We start from the raw sequence: 19,750 nt of genomic DNA, 5'->3' as shown, positions 1-19,750 counted from the left end.
TATTTTAGCTAGATTCAACATTTCTCAGGTATTCATTAAAAACCTATGGAAGTATGTTCTGTGTAAAGACATGCAGTAGATTAGTGATCTATGTCACACCCAAGTCTCTCAAATAACACCGGACAGAGGAATAAACGAACTAATTCCTTTCTCTCATGGTGAGTGTGAGATTAGAGACAATTGTTCTTCTAAAGATAAATTTGGAAACACATATGTACAACATAGGAAAGGGCACTGAAGATTCAAATCAGAAGACATCTGCTATCTGAGTCCATCCACAGGACTTCAGACAATGAACGTTCAATGAACAGGACTCTTCCTTTGACAAATAATTTTGAAGGAGTTATTTAAACGCTGCTGCTTTGTCACTGCTTCCTGGTTTATTTTATCAGATGCTGAAAAGAATGTACTGATTTCTTTCCCTGTCCATTTAGACTGAAGAAAAGTGCAACAGGATATAATTTAGAGATGTTTATGGCCAAAGTGTTACCGTCTTCCCTAATGTCTAAATATTAGGAACTTTTTAATAGTCATTTTTACTAACAAGTAAATGCCAGGATTTCTGCTAGCAGAAAGGTGTTCTGTTGATATTCTTCACTGCACAAAAGCTTATGATTTCTGCAGATTCCTTCTGGAATGCAGAAAAATGGAGCGTCCCCACTCTCTAACCTGGGTGCCAGGCAGTCTGGGGCACAACTTAATGAAGTAGTGAGGTAAATTAACTCCAGAGCACAAGGCAGAACTGCTGTGCAATTCACCTCACCCCTCCAAATGCTCGTCTGAGCAAGTGAGGGCAGTGGTATTGACTTCTCCATTGTCACACGGGAAAGGGATCTGCAATCACAATTCCAAGAGTAGAGCTTTAACCAAGCTGTGCGACCCGGTATGAACCCCTTCATGCTACGCTTACTCCGTACACTGAGTGAAACGGCCTCTTTGCTTCAATGCACTTTAGAGGGTGATGGCCTCACACAGTGCTCCTTCACTTACCCAGAAGCTGTGCCTCTCAGCTTTCTGGCTAAAATGCAGAGCAGACCAGTTCCACACAGGATAGCCTCTCTGTGGGAACTAGATCCTGTCCTGTGGAGCATGGACTGTATGATCAAACAGGTCTTTTCTTACCACTATCACAATCATTATTAATCTCTGAAGTGCTCCAAAATGTGAAAAAAACCAACTAATGAGCTTCCACGCATCAGAGATGCTAGCTAGCGATACAATGTAGAAACACCTGTCCACATTCAAGAAGGAGCATTAGCTAGCTAGGAAACATCCAGCAGGGATGCAGGAAGGAAAGCTGATGAAAGCTTTCTGCCACACATTTCTATACCTGTCACCCTGAGGAGAATGCTACGTGAAACATGTAGAAAAAATGCAGGGCTAAAGCTCAGAGGCCACTCCTGGATCCATGTGAGATCAAGCAAAATTCCTTAAGAACTCTTTCCTAGAAGATGACCGACAATCCCATCAGATTGTCCTGCAAGCTCAGAAAGCAGCCTGGGCTGGAATGGATGCCTCCCAGCTGCCTTTGAAAGAGCAGCAAAAACTATTCAGGAAAACAATTAAGGGATATGACAAAAGCGTTCTTTGCTAACAGCCCTGGAACATCCTTCTGTGCACTTAGCCACATGGGAAGTGGTTAGCGCATGAGGATGCTACTCCCTTGTGGTACAGATGCTCCTTCAGGCATCTGAGAAACGGTGTCACTGCAAGGTGCATCTCAGGACAGAAGGGTTCCTAGCTGTACACACAACAGCAGCAGCTGCCACGTGTACAGGCAGCAGTGAAGCAAACTGAAAAAGCCAGCCAAGGCAAGTGAAGGCTGATGCATTGTCCTTACCTTCCCCCATTGCTCCAGAAGGCAGCCTGGCTGCTCAAGCTGGTCAGTTACTTGGCCCGAGCCTCAATGTCATTACAACATGACAGTTTTGTATTAAAAAGTTTGTTAAAAATAAAAATTAAAATGTCAAACTGCATTTGCCCATTCCTGCCCCTTTTGGGAGCTGGTCTGATCTTGCGGACAATGCACTGTTAGTTGAAATGGGAAAGCACATGGCAATCTGACAGTGACATTGTCCATGAGAAATAGCTACTTCTGTGGGAAGGAAATCAAGATGAGCACAGTTCCAACTAACCCCCTTGTACCAGTATAAACAGAGATTTCATCCATAATTTTACTCAAAGACCCTTCCCCTTTCCCCAGCTCCATACAAGCCATGCACACAGTAATCAGGAGATCTCCAAGCCAAGTCCTCCCCTCCCCTTCAGCCAAAAGTGACCATGTCTTCTGCCTCAGTTAGAGGCTTTCTCCACAGTTGCCTCTAGACACCTTTGTTACAGAGACTAATCCACAACTTCACGTACACACAGCGAAGGGTTTAAGTGACATGGACCTCAGACAGCTGCCTTCACCCCTTAATAGCTACGTCCTGCCTTTCTGCTCATGTCTGAATAGTCAATTATTATTATGAATAGTAATCATGATTTGTATTACCGTAGTGTCTAAGATCCCCAGTCCTGGATCAGAACCCTAGGTGCTGTGCAGACAGAACAAAAAAATGCTCCCTAACCAAGGGCCTTCAAATCTATGTAAGCCTGCTCTCCTCGATCCTGGGGGTCCCTCCTCAATTCACACAGGACACCCCAAATCACTGCTCCCATGACACAGTGCTAACTTTCTACTTGGGAAAGGTGTTAGCAAATTCCTTTGGCTTCCAGGCAGGTGGCGATCTCACTGCCAGTGATGACCTGGAGGGAGTGCCAGTGGAAGCAGCACAGGACACACCACACTCTGCCAAGAGGGACCCTTCAGAGAGCAGGCTCCGAATGCTAATGATAACTAAAGACTTACCTGTGAGCCGTCGCTGGGCTGAGCCAAACAGCTGCCATTCTATCAGACTACTTGGGCAAAGCCACTGGGCAGGAACAAAACTCAGCCGGGTTTGATGCGTCTCCACCAATTTGATGCAGTCCAATTGCCAAGACTTGGTTTGAAGAGTGGGCTCTTTTCATCCTATTGCCACAGTTCTCCAGAAGTGGCCTGTGAAGTATGTTCGCTAACCTGCCAAACCTGAGTGAAGCCAGAGGGTGGGAGGGTGATCTGGTCCATGGCAATTTCAGTGTGTTACTCGGGGGGGGTGGGAGAGGGAAAGGTCTCTCACAGCCAATGTCTTCAGGTTGGAGCATTCACAGGGAAGGCCTGGGAATAAGGTCGATTAATATTAATGCTCATTAGTTCTATGCCTCATCTGCATAACATGCTGAGAGTACAATCCCTCCTGTCTGCCTGTCACACTGCATCTGGCAAACAGCATCAAGCCAGTGAAACAGCTTTTGCTGTTAACTGGCAAAACAAGCAGCCTGTTTGCATCCTGTCCAGTTCCATTTGCTGCTGTGCTCCTCTCCATGCCCTGACCTTACGTTAGCCATTCCAGGAGCTGTGCAGAGATGACATTTCTCCACCCGAGAACATGTGCTTTCCCCGAGTATCGGCATTGTAAATCAGACAGATTGGAGGCAGCGTCTTCGGCTAGAACTCTCAGGGAGGAGGACGTGCTATTTTCATAATCCCAGTGACCTGTCCAGCTGGGACCTGAGCACCCCATTAGAGAGTCAAAGAACTGAAACACTCCTCCAGAACGCCTTGAGTGTACTGTTCCATTTGGCCACTTCTGTTACATACAAAGGTTTATAACGTAGCCATATCCTCTTGCTACCTCTGCAGAAAATAAACTCTGCCTCCTGGTTGAAGCCCTGATGTTCGTTCATTCCCCTCATATCCCCACCTCTCCTGATTTATACCTGCCAGCTCTGGGCCACGTGTAGCTGTCACCTTCCTTTTGGAAAGGGTCAATGCTGCTCCTTCAGCAGCTGGAAGGAGTCACTGTTGAGATGTAAAAACTGTTTCTCCCAGGCCTTGAAATGACAATGCAAAACAGTTCCCACTTGAGGTCCCCAACTGTACATTTTCTAGTACCAACTGGAATGTCCAGAATTAGTGACATGTATCTCTTCCCCCAAGATGGTGCTGAGACATTAGCTCTCAAGTCATTCCTGACAGAAAGGTCACAATGAAAGGTTACAGAAAGCATGGAAGACCAAGGAAGGTTGCCAAGAGAGAGAGCTTCAACGAAAAGGAAAGAATGAGTTTAAACTTACAGAAAGGTGCAAAAGGGAAGAAGTAGGCAGAGCACTAGACTGCCAGACCCACCTGTCTGGCAGGAATACTATCCCTTTGCTAGGGCCTTCCCAGAAGATCTCAATCCATCTGTGACCATCAATTGTTCTCCTCCCAGCTTGTGGCTCTGTCCCCCTTCTCCAAGTCCCTCCACCCCAAACATACACTTCTCTTGCTTGCTTTTACCCTTCATGTTTTGTCCTCTCTACCTATCCAATCTTCTCCTTTATCACAAGGCTGACTCCTGCCTTCGCTCTGCCAACGATGCTGTCCTCAATCGACTCATTTCCCCAAACCACCCCGCATCAGTGAGAAAAGCTGCTGGTCAATCTAGGAAGCCATCTCCCTAATCCTCCTTCAAATCCCTCCTTGTAACTCTCCTCTTCTGCAGTGCAGACCGAAAACTGCACTCTGGTAACTGCTAGACAGGCAGCAAGCTGCAATTACTGCTCCTGATCAGCTAAAAATTGCACTAATCATATCGTTACCCAGTCTCAGCCTGCCTGGCTCATCCATCTTTTGTGTCTTGTCTTACACTGGGTAAGTGCTATAATAGCCCCATTTTTCTGATGGGGAAACCAACGCTCAGAGAGGTTACCCCAGTGACTTGCCTAAAGTCACAGAGCAATGCAGGGCTGGGAACAGAACCTAGGGCTTTTGAGTTCCAGTCCTATACCTTCATCACAGGTACCTGCCTCCTTTCTTACAGCAGTACTATATAACTACCAGCATAAAGGAAGACCCTGCCTTCTAGGTATAGAGTGAAATTACAATATTTCAGTTAGATACAAGCAGCATCCAAAACAGGCTGAGTGTCAGGGGCCTTCAGACTGTATTATCAGCACAAACAGGTACCAAGACACTCTTAGGTGGGAACAGAATAGTAGCTGGCTATTCCCTGGAACATTTGTGAGCCCACCTGGGAGAGCTGCGATATTCCTGTTCACTAGAGAAGGGACCTACAGCTTCAGTGTGTGCCAAGAAACAGCGCACTACTCCCTTTCTGGGTCAGTCTCCAGCGCACACAACACAGATCCTGGATTCTCAGCCCATCATTCAGATAAGAGACAAGCAATGTTTAGACTTCATTAGGATGCATCCCCAGGGGCTTAGCTGTCCCTGGCCTGCTGAAGGTGCTCTTGTTTTCCTCTGGCATCCGCTCCATGCAGAAATGCATGTTCCACACCTTCCTGTCACAGTCACGCTGCCCATCTCCAGTGAAGAGCTTTGCCACGGTTGATAGGCTGCTTGCGCTTGTGATCACTTGGTGCTGTGAAATGTGTTTTCCCCAGCTCAAAGCACTGACTAATGGATGCTTCTCCTCTTGACCTTGTGATTCCTTCTCAAACAGCAACAGGTAGACACCAGTCACCATTAGCCTTTCTGGGTGAGACTTCTGTTCCATTTTCCCAGAGAAACATCACATGTTCTGCCAGCCTTTGTGAAGGGAGAGGTAGCAGCTGCTACTATTCTCTTCTGCCTTTAGCCAGGGTTTCTGCTAATCCACCACTGCGCCAAGCATCCTTTTGTTTACCTCCTCTATACATCCCATATTCCCCCTCTGTGTGAGCCCAGAAAAGTGTTGGGACTTGAAGTGACAGTCAGTAGTCACAGCTGCAGCCTTTCCCACACACTTCTCACTCCTGCACTCAAGTCACATTCACGATGCCACCGTATTCCACTGGCTCAGCAGTAGGACGCCCCGGATCAGCCTCACCCGTCTCCTAAAACAGCAGGCAGTGATGCTGATGACCCAGACCACAGAACTCTCTAGTCTGCTGAGAGAAGAACTCTTGCCTGACAGGAATCCACAACAAAAGAATCGGGAGGCTCAAACTGGGATCATTTTGAATGAGCTACCACAAACGCCAGAAGCCCTACTTATGGCCCACATCATTTTAAAATATAAAGCATCATTTGTGTGGCATCACAGCTGGTCAGGTTGGCAAAGAGCTTCAAGGCAAAAACAGGCCAGAACAAAATCCCCAGAGAGCCACTCAAACACACCATCTCCGCCGTAGCCAGGGCTGCAGTGGCCTGAACGCAATGGCTCCAACTGCCATCTCTGAATGCCACAGGGCAAGTTTTAAACAGATTCTTCCACTTGGCCCGAGGGAAATGGCTCTGGATTGCTGCCCCCCAGAGAAGGATGGCAAAGTGACCGGACTAGAAACTGAGTGGACAGTGAAAGGCTAACACTAGCAATGCACCTGGGTTTCCACACAAAAAGGCCTGTGACTGGGCCACATTTCCCATCAAACCCTCTATGATAAATGAAGGGGGGGGGAGGGGAACTCCCTTTTATGGACACCCAGCCAGCCAGTTAGCTACAAAATCCCTGTTAGTAGCTGTTCTCTACTTGCTTTACCTGTAAAGGGTTAAAAAAAAACCATAGGTAAAAGGAAGGGCGTGGGCACCTGACCAAAAGAGCCAATGGGAAGGCTAGAACTTTTTAAAATTGGGAAAAAACTCTCTTTGTCTGTCTGTCTGTTGTTCTCCAGAGAGAGGAGACACAGAGCAGCAATGCTGTAAGAAGCTTTAAACCAGGTATGAAACAATCATGAAATCATACCTTGAAACTACTTATCTGAAACCTCAGATATGTAAGTAGATCAGGGAATGTCTAGGAAGACGTGATTAGGTTTATCTCTTTATGGCTTGTGGACTCCTCTGTGCTAACCCCAGGTGCTTTTGTTTTGCTTATAACCTTTAAGCTGGACCTCAAGAAAACCATTCTTGATGCTTAATTATTATATTTGCTCTTTTTAAAAACTAGCAATAGCCTACATTCCAGATGTACACCTCTACCTCGATATAACACTGTCCTCAGGAGCCAAAAAATCTTACCACGTTATAGATGAAACCGCGTTATATCGAACGTGCTTTGATCCGCTGGAGTGCGCAGCCCCGCCCCCCCGGAGCACTGCTTTACCGCGTTATATCCGAATTTGTGTTATATCGGGGTAGAGGTATACTTTCTTTCTTTTTGTTCTTTAATAAAACTTACCATTTTTAAGAACAGGATTGGGTTTTTGTGTCCTAAGAGGTTTGTGCATATGTTGTTTAATTAGCTGGTGGCAACAGCTGATTTCCTTTATTTTCTTTCTCAGCTCTTCCCCGGGGGTGGGGGTGAAAGGGCTTGAGGGTACCCCACAGGAAGGAATTCCCAAGTGCTCCTTCCTGGGTTCTCAAAAGGTGGGGGTGGGGTTTGCACTTGGGTGGTGGCAGCATCTACTCATCCAAGGTCAGAGAAAAGCTGTAACCTTGGGAGTTTAATACAAGCCTGGAGTGGCCATTATTAATTTTTAGAATCCTTGCGGGCCCCCACCTTCTGCACTCAAAGTGCCAGAGTGGGGAATCAGCCTTGAAACCCTCCCTCAGCCCCAATCAGAAATACTGACTACAAATTCTAGCCCAACTTGGGCTCTGCGCCTGACCTGAATGCCTGCTGTTTTCCAATAAAAATCCCGTTCCCATGAGTTCGACATCCCTCAGGCTCTGCTGCGTAACAGCCTCAGGGCTGTGACACAAAATCCACACGCAGGATCATGACTCGGATGTACCCGCAATGCAGCTCCTTCCTCCCCGCACCCGTCTCAGCAACTGCAGCAGCAATCATGCTTGCCTGAACCCCACATCGGTCCTGCACTCCCCCTTTACCATCTTCCCCCTCCTTTTACCCAATTGCTCACTCTGTACAACTTTTGTCCTGGCAGGGGGTTTATTTGGGGTTTTTTGCACCAGCCTCTTTAGCTTGAAGGAAACTAGGATCAACACAGCTATGAGAGAAGCAAAGGAAACAGGGAGCGTTTGTCCCCAGCCAAATCAAATGTGTTACAGTTCAGAAAGTTAGAGGAATTCACCGAAGTAAGCTAAACACTTTCCTCTGACAAATCAAATGACAGGGAATCACACTTACTGTGGAAGGGGGACAGCTCATCTGATCAAGCTGGAGGATTGCATGATGGGCCTGTTGTCTCTATGGGCAGCATATTCAGGAGGAAGGTGGCTGTAACCTGTGCCATCTTATACACATTGGGTGCAACTCTGAACTCCTGGAAGCTGCCAACATGATATTCAGTAGGGCAAAACCTGAATGTCCTTAGCGGGAACGTAAGGAGTCAACTAAAAGGGTGTTTTGGATCATTCCACAACCAAGACAATGTTAAAGTAGAATTTGTAATGTTTTGCAAATGCATAGAACTCTAGGAGTTTTAGTCCATGGAGTGAGACTCACAAAGACAGAAGTCCCTTTAAAAACAAAGGGCTTTGTGACTCACTGGTGATGGTTTTGTAGTTTGTTGGGTAATATACAACCCAAACTTTCTGTGATTACATTTCCCTGCTGCCCAAACTCTAAATTCCCTACCTATCTCACCTATGGCTGTGCAGGGGCACAGGGAGGGACAGCAGCTGAAGGGCCTGGGGACAAGTCTGTAATTTAGTTAAGCACATGTGGCAGCTGCAGTCACAGAAACAGTTACTTGCACTGGAAACGTTTATGGCTTTGGGGAATCTCACAGCTCCTGCTGGCCACTGTGTGTTCTTATTTCTCTCTAAAGCCTTCCTCCCAATTGCAGATCTGAGTTACATCATATGTGACAGAGTTTGAGAGTCCTAAGTGATTGTAGGCTAGGGTGGCTCATCCTCAGGATACCCTCCTTTGCCTACCTAAGCTGTGGCCATTCTTTGTGTAGAAGCAGGTGTTGTTGATGAGGTTGACGCAGCAGCCAATCACATCTCCAGTAGTGAAGGTGGGGCCATAGGGCTGCCCTGTCCCAGAAGAACAGAAGGAATGCCCATCGTCACCGTGGTAACCATACGAATGTTTATCCCAACCTGGAGAAGGAAAAAGAACAGATCAGTAATGAGGCAGGTTTCCAAGGAGCTGTATGCCGTTATTGGAGCTGAGTGGGAAATAGTTTTCCCGTCCCAGGAAAATTTTCAAGATTCTGAATATTTTTCCTGTCCCAAGGAGGGATGAAAACTTTAAATCTCTAAAATTTTCACAAATCAACAATCCAAAGAACATTTCAGCTAGGGTCAACCCAAACATCGGATTCCAATCCCAACCTTTCAGTTAAAAATTATTATTATTATTATTTTTTTTACTATCATTAGCTTAAATTTCAAAACAAAGTAATTTTGAACCAAACAAATTGATTTTTTTTGTCTCAAAAGTGCTGAAATGGGCAATTTTGACCATTTCAAAAATTTCTGCGGAAAGATTGGTGAGGAGTTTTTTTTTTTTTAATTATTAAAGAAAATAGGCTCCCGCAAACAGTTTCAGTTTTGATGAATCAGCGTTTTCCAACCAACATTTCCTAGAAAATACTAGTGCTGGTCAAGAGTCTAATACCGTTACTGTACTTGGGGGTGGGGGGGGGGGAGGGGGAGAAGAGAGACGAGACACACACCAGAGCAGCTACAGGCATTGCTACAGTTTCACATTTAAGCTTCTAGCCCAGGGGTCTCAAACTCAAATGACCACGAGGGCCACATGAGGACTAGTTCATTGGCCCGAGGGCCGCATTACTGACACCTCCCCCCCCCGCCGCCCTCGCCCCCCCCACTCCACCCCTTCCATGAGGCCCCACCCCTGCCCCGCCTCTTCCCACCCCTTCCCTGCCCCCATTCCAACCCCTTCCCTGAAATCCCCACCCCAACTCTGCCCCCTCCCTGCCCCCAGGGGGTGCAGGAGGGGTGTGGGGTGTGGCGGGGGCTCAGGGCAGGGAGTTGGGGTGTGGGGTGCAGGAGGAGTGAGTGGTACAGCGGGGGTCAGGGTGCAGGGTGCGGCAGGGGGCTCAGGACAGGGGGTTGGGGTGCAAGAGGAGTGCGGGGTGTGGCGGGGGCTCAGGGCAGTGGGTTGGGATGCAGGAGGGGTGCGGGGTGAGGCAGGGGGTTCAGGGCAGGGATCAGGGTGCAGGAGGGGTGCAGGGTACGGCAGGGGGCTCAGGGCAGTGGGATGGGATGCAGGATGGGTTCGGGGGGCAGGATCTGGCCCGGCGCGTACCTGTCTTCCTAGAGCGGCTCCGGCCGGACGTGCACCGGGGACAGGGCAGGCTCCCTGCCTGCCTGTCTGCCCTGCCCAGCTCCGGGAAGAGGCTGGAATGTGGGGAATGGGGGAAGGAGGGGCGCAGGGGTGTGTTGCTGTTGCTTCAGGCAGCGCCCCCAGCAGCTCTAACAGCAACACACAGCCCCTCCGCCCCCCTTCCCCACGTTCCAGCCTCTTCCCGGAGCGGCGCAGGGCAGGGCAGGCAGGGAGCCTGCCCTGTCCCCCGTGCACGACTGGCTGGAGCCGCTCTAGGTAAACACTGGGGGAGGGCGGGGGGGCTGCGAGGGGCTCGCGGGCCGCAGAAAATAACCCCGCGGGCCGCGTGTTTGAGACCCCTGTTCTAGCCCTTGTGGTTGCAAAGCAAACCTTGCACTCCTGAGGCAACAACGCTTCTAGACCATAAGACAGCGGGAAACAGTAGCTCCAATGGGTGGAAACGGACTCCATCTTAATGGGTGTTAATTCAGAAACCTAATGATGATTTAATTTAGGTAAATTTTGCTGCTGATCATTGAAGCAGAAATAGCCAGGAACTCTGGGACTCGGGGTTAGCTTTGCTGCCCAGTTTCCTTCCCCACTGTCTGACCCCAGGCCTGACCCTAACAGAGCACCTCTCTGGGGAGAGCTGTGTGCAGGCTAGTGTGAATCCTGCACCTCCTACAGGATTCCATCCTTCCTTCCTCAGGGGTCAGAACAGCTGAACACACTTTATCGTATGATCGAGACTGGCTCATCCCTATGAAACAGCACTCTAGTGCCACCTCCGTAGTACAACCCCAACTCATACAATGATTTGAACCTGCTACTTCACGCAGCTCCCCGCTCCTAATGCACAGGCCTCAAGGTCAGGTGCTCTCTAGACGGTGGCTGTTTCTGACTCGTAGGCAGTGCAGTCAAGCTGCACATAAATAGTCTATCCCACTCTCTCAGCTGCGCCTACCCGGATGGCTAAGCATGCTGCATCCGTACTCTGAGCCCCCATCAGCTCTGGCAGGGAGCCTGGCACCAAAACCCAAGTCCCTATGTGGTAACAGAACTACTGAGGAGGGCTGATCAAAATTTTTCCATCAAAATTGGTTTTCAATAGAAAATTGGATTTTTTACTAAATCCAAAAAATTATTTTTTTGTCCAAACCCTAAAATATTCCAATTCTGAAATACCTCTGAGTTGCCTCCTGTGAGTTGTAGTTTGGGTACCTCATGGTCCCATTCTCCTCTAGGGGCAGTCTCCCTAGCCACACTTCATTTGCCATTATGCACTGCCTCCACCACGAGGGGCACCAGGGAGTGTCACAGGAGGTGTAGTTCGACCAGACAGGTGGCCTACAGAGGAGAATTAGACAGTGATGCACCTGAACTATAACTCCCATGAGACACCACGAGTTTTCAGCCAAAATATGTCAGGTTTTGATTTTTTTGCCAAGTGCTCAATTTCTGAAATTTTTATTTTCAGCCTGCTCTACTGCTGAGGCAACAGGTCACCAACTGTTAAACTCCTCCATCAAAACCCAGGCTCAGCTGGTTCGTCAGTACAGCTCTGTATTGCCAATCGGACGCAGAATCCCACTGCGCAGCCTCCAAAACGTACCCTAGTGGATGGAGAACGGGCAAAGATTCAGAGGTTCTAAGGCCAGGAATGACCACTGTGATCATCTAGTCTGACCTCCTGTATAGCACAGGCCAGAGACCTGCCCCCAAATTATTCCTAGAGCAGATCTGTTAGAAAAACCTCCCATCTTGTCAGTGATGGAGAATCCACCACAACCCTTAGTAAGTTGCTCCAATGGTTTATAACTCTGTTAGAAATTTACACCTTATTTCCATTCTGAATTTGTCTAGCTTCAGCTTCCAGCCCCTGGATTGTGTTATATCATATAATAGAGCCTATTAAATATTTGTTCCCCATGCAGGTACTTACAGACTGGAATCAAGTCATCCCTTAACCTTCTCTTTGTTAAACTAAATAGACGGAGCTCCTTGAGTCTATCACTATATGTTTTCTATTCTTTAATCATTCTTGTGGCTCTTCTCTGAATCCCTTCCAATACATCAACATCCTTCTTGAATTGTGAACATCTGAACTGGACACAGGATTCCAGTCACACCAGTGCCAAACACAGACATAAAATAACCTCTCTGCTCTTACTCATGATTCCCGTTTACGCATCCGAGGATTGCGTTAGCCCTTTTGGCTAAAGCACAACCCTGAAATGTTTTTCAGAGTCACTCCCTCCCAGGCTAGAATCCCCGGTGCTGTTAAGTATGGCCTACATTCTGTGTTCCCAGGTGTATATACATTTACATTTCGCCATATTAAAACATCTTGTTTGCTTGAGCCCAGCTAACCGAGCGATCCACATCGCTCTGTATCAGTGACCTGTCCTCTTCATTAGTTACCACTCCACCAATTTTTGTGACATCTGCAAACTTTGATGGTTTTGTGTTTTCCTCCAGGTCATTGATCAAAATGTTAAATAGCGTCAGGCCAAGAACCCACTAGAAACACACCCGCTCGAGGAGGATTCCCAGTTTACAATTACATTTTGAGACCTAACAGCATCTTGGAAGGGGACATGACCATGCAGGAATGCACAATACATCAGGAAGAGGTTTGTATGTGAAGGAGGGGTGGCGGGACGGTGTGCATGGCACACAAATGCTGCCCAGTGCACAGTGCTTAAATGGCTTTAATTACAAGACGAAAATGCCAGCAAAACCAATTAGCGCCAGTCAAAGAACACTAACCGTTTTCATAATTGGTTCCTTGTGTTTTGAAATGCAAAATGCCACTGCAAAGTTTGCCTGGGCTGCTCAGAACTACTCTCCGCAGAGGAGACTAAGCCATCAGCTAAAAGCTAAAGTGACTTCCAGGCAACACCTTGGTCTCTCTTTTCAGGTTGGGTTTCTTTAACAAGCAGCATAAGGGAAACAGGAAAATAAAATTCAGCATGGTAGGTCCCTCCGTGGTTCTGTGAGTACCACCCAAGCACCATCCCACCCGAGCAAAGGCCTATCTCCCTGTGAGCTCAAAGGGGATTTATGTTTTGTTTCTCAGACCAGCTAAGCACCACAGTGAAGCATGAAAAATGGGTCCAATTCTTCACAATTTAAAGAAGCGGTAGCTTATGTAATGCTTCAAAGGTCAGTAAATCACCCCAGTTGCTCTCAGAGTGAGAGACAGCACCGGATGCCATTTTCTTGTGCATGCTGGAATCTGGCTTTCCTGGGCATTCTGCCCTGGGGTGCGCTGCCCCCACAGTATCGCTCAGACTCTCCCTCCCTCCCTCCCTCCTCTCCTGTAGCACCCAACAGGACCCGCGACAAGGATAGCACCACCCTAGCTGAAGTGCTCTGTAGCCCGTCAGGACTGAGGCACTCCCTCCACTCCGCACTCCCACCCTCTGCATTAGGGGAAAGGGACATGTCTGCACAGAAAATGCACACCCTCCTCCAGGGGGCAGTATAACAGCACTGATGCTGGACTACACAGCCTGCTCCAGACTTGGTCCTAGCTGGAGCTTAAACCCCTTTAAAAGGGCAAAGCCTTGAGAGTAGCCAATGAGCTGCCCAGGAGGTAACGGGGGAAGGAGAAGGTGGCTGAGGCTAATTTTGCTGCAGGAGAATGACAATCCAAACCACAACCATCATGAGAAGAACAAGTGTTGAAAAGCCTGAGCCAAAAGAACAGCCTCGATCTAGCAAGACAGGGCTGGATCCTCAGCCAGAAATTTTGCAGTAAGCTGTTCCGAATGCTTCTGAAACAGAAGCCACTTGTAGCAAACAAACCTTTCACACCACAAAAGTGACATTCAGGGGACCAAGGACCCTCTGGAGATTGGAGCCAGGGTCTGGGAAAGGTGTGCAAGCTAGAACTGCAGAGGCTCAGAGGGCAGATGGGTTAGAGGTAGAGAGTACTTCCTACAACGAGGCAATGGAAGATTTCAAATAGTGCTAATTGTTATTTATTATCAGTATTACTGTAGCTCCCAGGAGCCCCAGTCCTGGACCTGAACCCCATTGTGCTGGGTGCTGTACAGAGAGAGCAAAAAGACAGGTCCTACCCCCACCCTCCAGTGGCAAATTTTCCTTGTGTAAATATAAGACAAGAGACAACAGATGGATACAGACAGACCAGTGGGAGAGTACGAGGAAACAATGAGACAACTGGGGTGGCCAGTCCCTGGGAGAGTTGGGGATACGATGTTTCTGCCCTTGAGGCTTTCTGGAGTGTTACATGCTGTGACACCGAGCCAGCGAGGGTTAAGCAACCAGCAGCCTAAGAGACCTAAAACCAACCTTTATGGACATATTAGAGATGGTAATCAGGGCCATTCCTTGTAGATAGCTATCAAAGCCCTGTGAAAGTAGACTAAATGCTTTGAAATGGAAACTTCTATTGTTAGTGAATTAGAAGAAGATACTAGTTATATTTGTCTGTTTACCTATATCTTGTTAGATGTTAACTATGTAACCAGATTAGCTTGTAGATGCTAAACTTCTGTTCCTGTCTATTACTAAGTTGTATTGATTCAGAGATCAAAAAAAGAATATTAACATTTAGATCAGTGGCTCTCAACTTTTCCAGGCTGCTGTACCCCTTTCAGGAGTCTGATCTGTCTTGCGTACCCCCAAGTTTCACCTCACTTAAAAACTACTTGCTTCCACAATCAGACATAAAAATATAAAAGTGTCACAGCACACTCTTACTGAAAAACTGCTGACTTTCTCATTTTTACCATATAATTATAAAATAAACCAATTGAAATATAAATATTGTACTTACATTTCAGTGCATCATATATAGAGCAGCATATCAAGTCATTTTCTGTATGAAATTTTAGTTTGTACTGACTTCACTGGTGCTTGTTGTAAAACTGGGCAAATATCTAGATGAGTTGATGTACCCCCAGTTGAGAACCACTGATTTAGATGAAACTTGGGTGTAATAACATCACTGTCTATATTTCTCTTTGAAGTTTGTAGTAAACGGTCTATGAACTGCTAGAATGGTTAATTATCTTATGCTAATGAATGCAGCTAGTTACCAGTGCGCCTAGGAAATAGAGATGTTACTTCAAAGCAATGATGTGCATTACCTATTCTTCATTCAAGGAATGCCTGCTGCATTATCCGCTGCCAAGAGGCTATCCCAGCCTGCTAGAGGACTATAAAAATTCTAGGGCCTGATCCTTACCATCTAAGCTCCACTTAAACTTAGTCAGGGGAAGTTTAAGTCGCAAGACTGAGGTCTCCAGGTCCATTCTGAATTACCCTGCTGTTTCCCATGGAAGAACTTAAATTCTTCCCATGGACTGACTATGGGACTATAACCTATGGAATTGATTCTGGATTTTTACAAATCAGCAGCTCATCATCTCTTCTTGGGTCAGTTTCCTAGCACTTTATTCTCGGGCTGTCGATTAATCGCAGTTAACTCATGTGATTAACTCCGAAAAAATTAATCGCAATTAGAATACCAATTGAAATATATTAAATATTTTTGATGTTTTTCTACATTTTTAAATATATTGATTTCAATTGCAACAGTATACGAACTTGACATTGCTCACTTTATATTATTTTTATTACAGATATTTGCACTGTAAAAATGGCAACCAAAATAAATAGTATTTTTCAATTCACCTCATACAAGTACTATAGTGCAATCTCTTTATCACAGCGGTGGGCAAACTTTTTGGCCCAAGGGCCACATCTGGGTATGGAAATTGTATGGCAGGCCATGAATGCTCACGAAATTGGGGGTTCGGGTGCAGGAGGGGATAAGGGCTCTGTGGTGAGGCCAGAAATGAAGAGTTGAGTGTGTGGGATGGGGGTCCGGGCTGGGCAGGGGGTTGGGGTGCAGGGGGGTGAGAGCTCCAGCTGGGACTGTGGGCTCTGGGGTGGGGCTGGGGATGAGGGTTTGGAGTGCAGGAGGGTGCTCCAGGCTGGGACCAAGGGGTTTGGAGGGAAGGAGGGGCTAAATCAGGGCTGGGGCAGGAAGTTGGGGGGTGCAGTCTCCGGGTGGTGCTTACCTCAAGCAGCTCCCAGAAGCAGCAGCATGTCCCCCTTCCACCTCCTACACGGAGGCACAGCCAGGCAGCTCCACACGCTGCCCCGTCCACAGGTGCCGCCCCTGCAGCTCCCATGGGCTGTGGTTCCTGGCCAATGGGAGCTGCAGGGGCAGTGTGCGGAGCCCCTTGGCTGCCCCTCCATGTAGGAGCTGGAGGGGGGGCATGCTGCTGCTTCTGGGAGCCGCGCGGAGTCATGGTACACGCGGAGCGGGGCAAGCCCCCAACCCCACTCCCCAGCTGGAGTGGGGAAAGCCCCAGACCCTGCTCCCCAGCTGGAGCTTGAGGGCCAGATTAAAATGTCTGAAGGGTGGGATGTGGCCCCTGGGCCGTAGTTTGCCCATCCCTGCTTTATTATGAAAGTGCAACTTAGAAATGTAGATTTTTTTGTTACATAACTGCACTCAAAAACAAAATAATGTAAAACTTTAGAGCCTACAAGTCCACTCAGTCCTACTTCTTGTTCAGCCAGTTGCTCAGACAAACAAGTTTGTTTACATTTACGGGAGATAATGCTGCCCGCTTCTTATTTACAATGTCACCTGAAAGTGAGAACAGGCGTTCATATGGCACTTTTGTAGCCAGCATTGCAAAGTATTTACGTGACAGTTATGCTAAACATTCATATGCCCCTTCATGCTTCCATACTGATGATGCTCGTTAAAAAAATAATGAATTAAATTTGTGACTGAACTCCTTAGGGGAGAACTTTATGTCTCCTACTCTGTTTTACCTGCATTCTGCCACATATTTCATGTTATGGCAGTCTCAGATGATGACCCAGCACACGTTCATTTTAAGAACACTTTCACAGCAGATTTGACAAAACACGAAAGGTACCAATGTGAGATTTCTAAAGATAGCTACAGCACTCGACCCAAGGTTTTAGAATCTGAAGTGCCTTCCAAAATCTGAGAGGGACGAGGTGTGGAGCATACTTTTAGAAGTCTTAAAAGAGTAACTCTCCGATGTGGAAACTACAGAACCCAAACCACCAAAAAAGAAAATCAACCTTTCTGCTGGTGGCATCTGACTCGGGCGATGAAAATTAACATGTGTCCATCCGCACTGCTTTGGATGGTTATCGAGCAGAACCTGTTATCAGCATGGACACATGTCCTCTGGAATGGTGGTTGAAGCATGAAGGGACATATGAATCTTTAGTGCATCTGGCACAAATATCTTGCAATGCCATGCGAATACCTGTTCTCACGTCCAGGTGATATTGTAAACAAGAAGCAGGCAGCATTATCTCCTGCAAATATAAACAAACTTGTTTGTCTGAGCGATTGGCTGAACAAGAAGTAGGACTGAGTGGACTTGTAGGCGCTAAAGTTTTACATTGTTTTGTTTTTGAATGCAGTTTTTTGTACATAATTCTACACTTAAATTCAACTTTCATGATAAATAGTTAATCGCGGGATTAATCGCAATTTTTAATTGCTTGACAGCCCTACTTTATTCATATCTGTATGTAAAGTGATCTTATAACCATAATAACTCCGTTCTTTTCTTTTTAATAAATCTTAGCTTAGTTAATAAGAATTGGGTGTAAGCATGTATTTGGGTAAAACCTGAAATATCGATTAATGGGTGGGTCATGTTATGAGCCCGATCTCTTGGGATTGGCAGAACTTTATATAGGGTGAATAAGTTTTTAAGTAATCCTCACCATATTTGACTTGGCTGTCTGGGTGGGAGCCAAAGGCTGGATTGCTTAAAGGGACTGTATTTTAGCGTCTTGATAACCAGCACGGTATTATAGAAGTTGTTTTGTGACTGGCTTGGTGAATCCAATTTATAAAAATAAACCACCAGTTTTGGGGATCATCTGCCCCATTCTTTGGGGTTTGCCCTGATTGAGCGACCTCAGCATGCCCCTCTAGCAACCACGGTCCCACACGCTATCCCAGTAATCGCACAACCTCGATAGTGATGGGGGAGAGCACTGCAAGTGATTTTCTGTGGAAGCGGGCTTTGTGCACTGCCAAACGGACCCAGAAACACTCCTCTCTCAAAGTTCTTTTAACACATTAAGCCTCACCCTCCATTTTACAGACCCCTGCTCCATGTCAGCCTCCCCCCGCCACACACACACCTTCTGATTCAGAAGGGATTGGCATGGCTCCTTCCAGTGCCCCTGAATAAGGCTCTCAGGCTGGCCAGAGGCATTCAAGGTGATCCTCAGCTCTCAACTGCCTCCCATTTGATGAATGCATGGCGAAGCAAGAATTATAATGGGAAGGTCAAGTGCTGGGCCAGCTCTAGAACATACCCCAGTCAATCGTGCCTGTGCTTCGAGCTAGGTCTGAGGCTTAAAGGCACAAAGGACTCTGCAACACAGCAAGGTCTACAAAAGATGAATAGTTTCCTCTGTCAAACCCTAGTCCCCTGCATCAGAACTGAGGCCTGCTGGCTGTCAGCCCCCTTGGAATACTCCTACACAAACACTGATTTAAATCCTTCCAACACACAGTGTTCACGCTAAAAATGAGCGGACATGTGAGAAAGCTCACCATTCCCCCTGCAGGGTTTCAGGGCAATTAGCCCTAACAAGAACTACTACATCAGGGCACCCAGCTCTGCTATGTGCATCCTGGCTGGAACCCGCCACAAAGAAAGCGGGAAAAAGTCCTCATTGGATTCCTGTCTGCCTGAGATGGACAGCAAAACACTAGAGGATAGAAAGGTGAGAATGAAAACTAACTTCTGAGGAGTTAACAGGGCAGTGATGAGAATAGCAAGGTTTTTGGCATATCTACTCGGAAGCAAGAAGTGAGTTTTACAGCTACCCCAAGCCTAGAGAAAGGAGGGGATGGGTGGAGTCACTGGAGAGGGGTGTGGCCAGTGGGGACATTGTTCTGTGTCCATACAGCACCTAGCACAAAGGGGTGACTCTAGATGGTACAGTAACATGAATTATTAATCATAATAAATGTTAAATAACTATAGGATGCTGAAGAGGGGAGCAAGTGGAGTTGTGAACCACTAGAGGGATTTTAGTTTGTAGAATACGGAAGGTTCTGGAAAGTGGGCAGGGCATCCGATAACGTGATCCTACACAAAACTGGCTAGATAGTCTTACGCTTTAGCCTTCAGCATTGAGGTCACTAGGGAGCGATTTCACCCTAATTCCAGTCAAGGTGAATGCTGTGACCACAACTGAAACCAGGCCATTAGTGTCTACTGATTACCAATCAATGCACAAATTTATCTGCTTCAATAGCAAAGATTTAAGAAAACTGGATGCCCAGGATTAGGCTCCTAAATTCATATTTAAGAAACTAAGGAAATAGCCTGGTTTCCAAAAGCCATGAAAATCCATCAGGTCCCATGGTCACTTATCTAGGTGTCTAAACATGGAGTTTGAAGCCTAGCTTTAGTCTCCCATTTTTTAAAATCTTGGCCAGGCCTACGGTTGAAGGAAGTGGTCTAAAACAAGCAATGGAA

The 19,750-nt window shown here is 47.0% G+C and overlaps 1 protein-coding gene across 2 annotated transcripts in view; it reads right to left on the bottom strand.

Annotated features, from left to right (window-relative positions):
- Positions 1–19,750, bottom strand: part of RANBP10 (RAN binding protein 10) — a 146,879-nt gene that overhangs the window by 33,333 nt on the left and 93,796 nt on the right. For both annotated transcript variants that reach the window (XM_065416330.1, XM_065416331.1), the window contains one exon: positions 8,849–9,016. In XM_065416330.1, coding sequence (XP_065272402.1) covers positions 8,849–9,016 — 168 coding nt within the window. The remainder of the gene's footprint in view (positions 1–8,848; positions 9,017–19,750) is intronic.

This window comes from Emys orbicularis, chromosome 14 (genome assembly GCF_028017835.1).
Source record: "Emys orbicularis isolate rEmyOrb1 chromosome 14, rEmyOrb1.hap1, whole genome shotgun sequence".
NCBI classification, from domain to species: domain Eukaryota; kingdom Metazoa; phylum Chordata; order Testudines; family Emydidae; genus Emys; species Emys orbicularis.
Note: the sequence above shows the minus strand (reverse complement) of the source record. Positions and strands in the feature narration are given on the sequence as shown.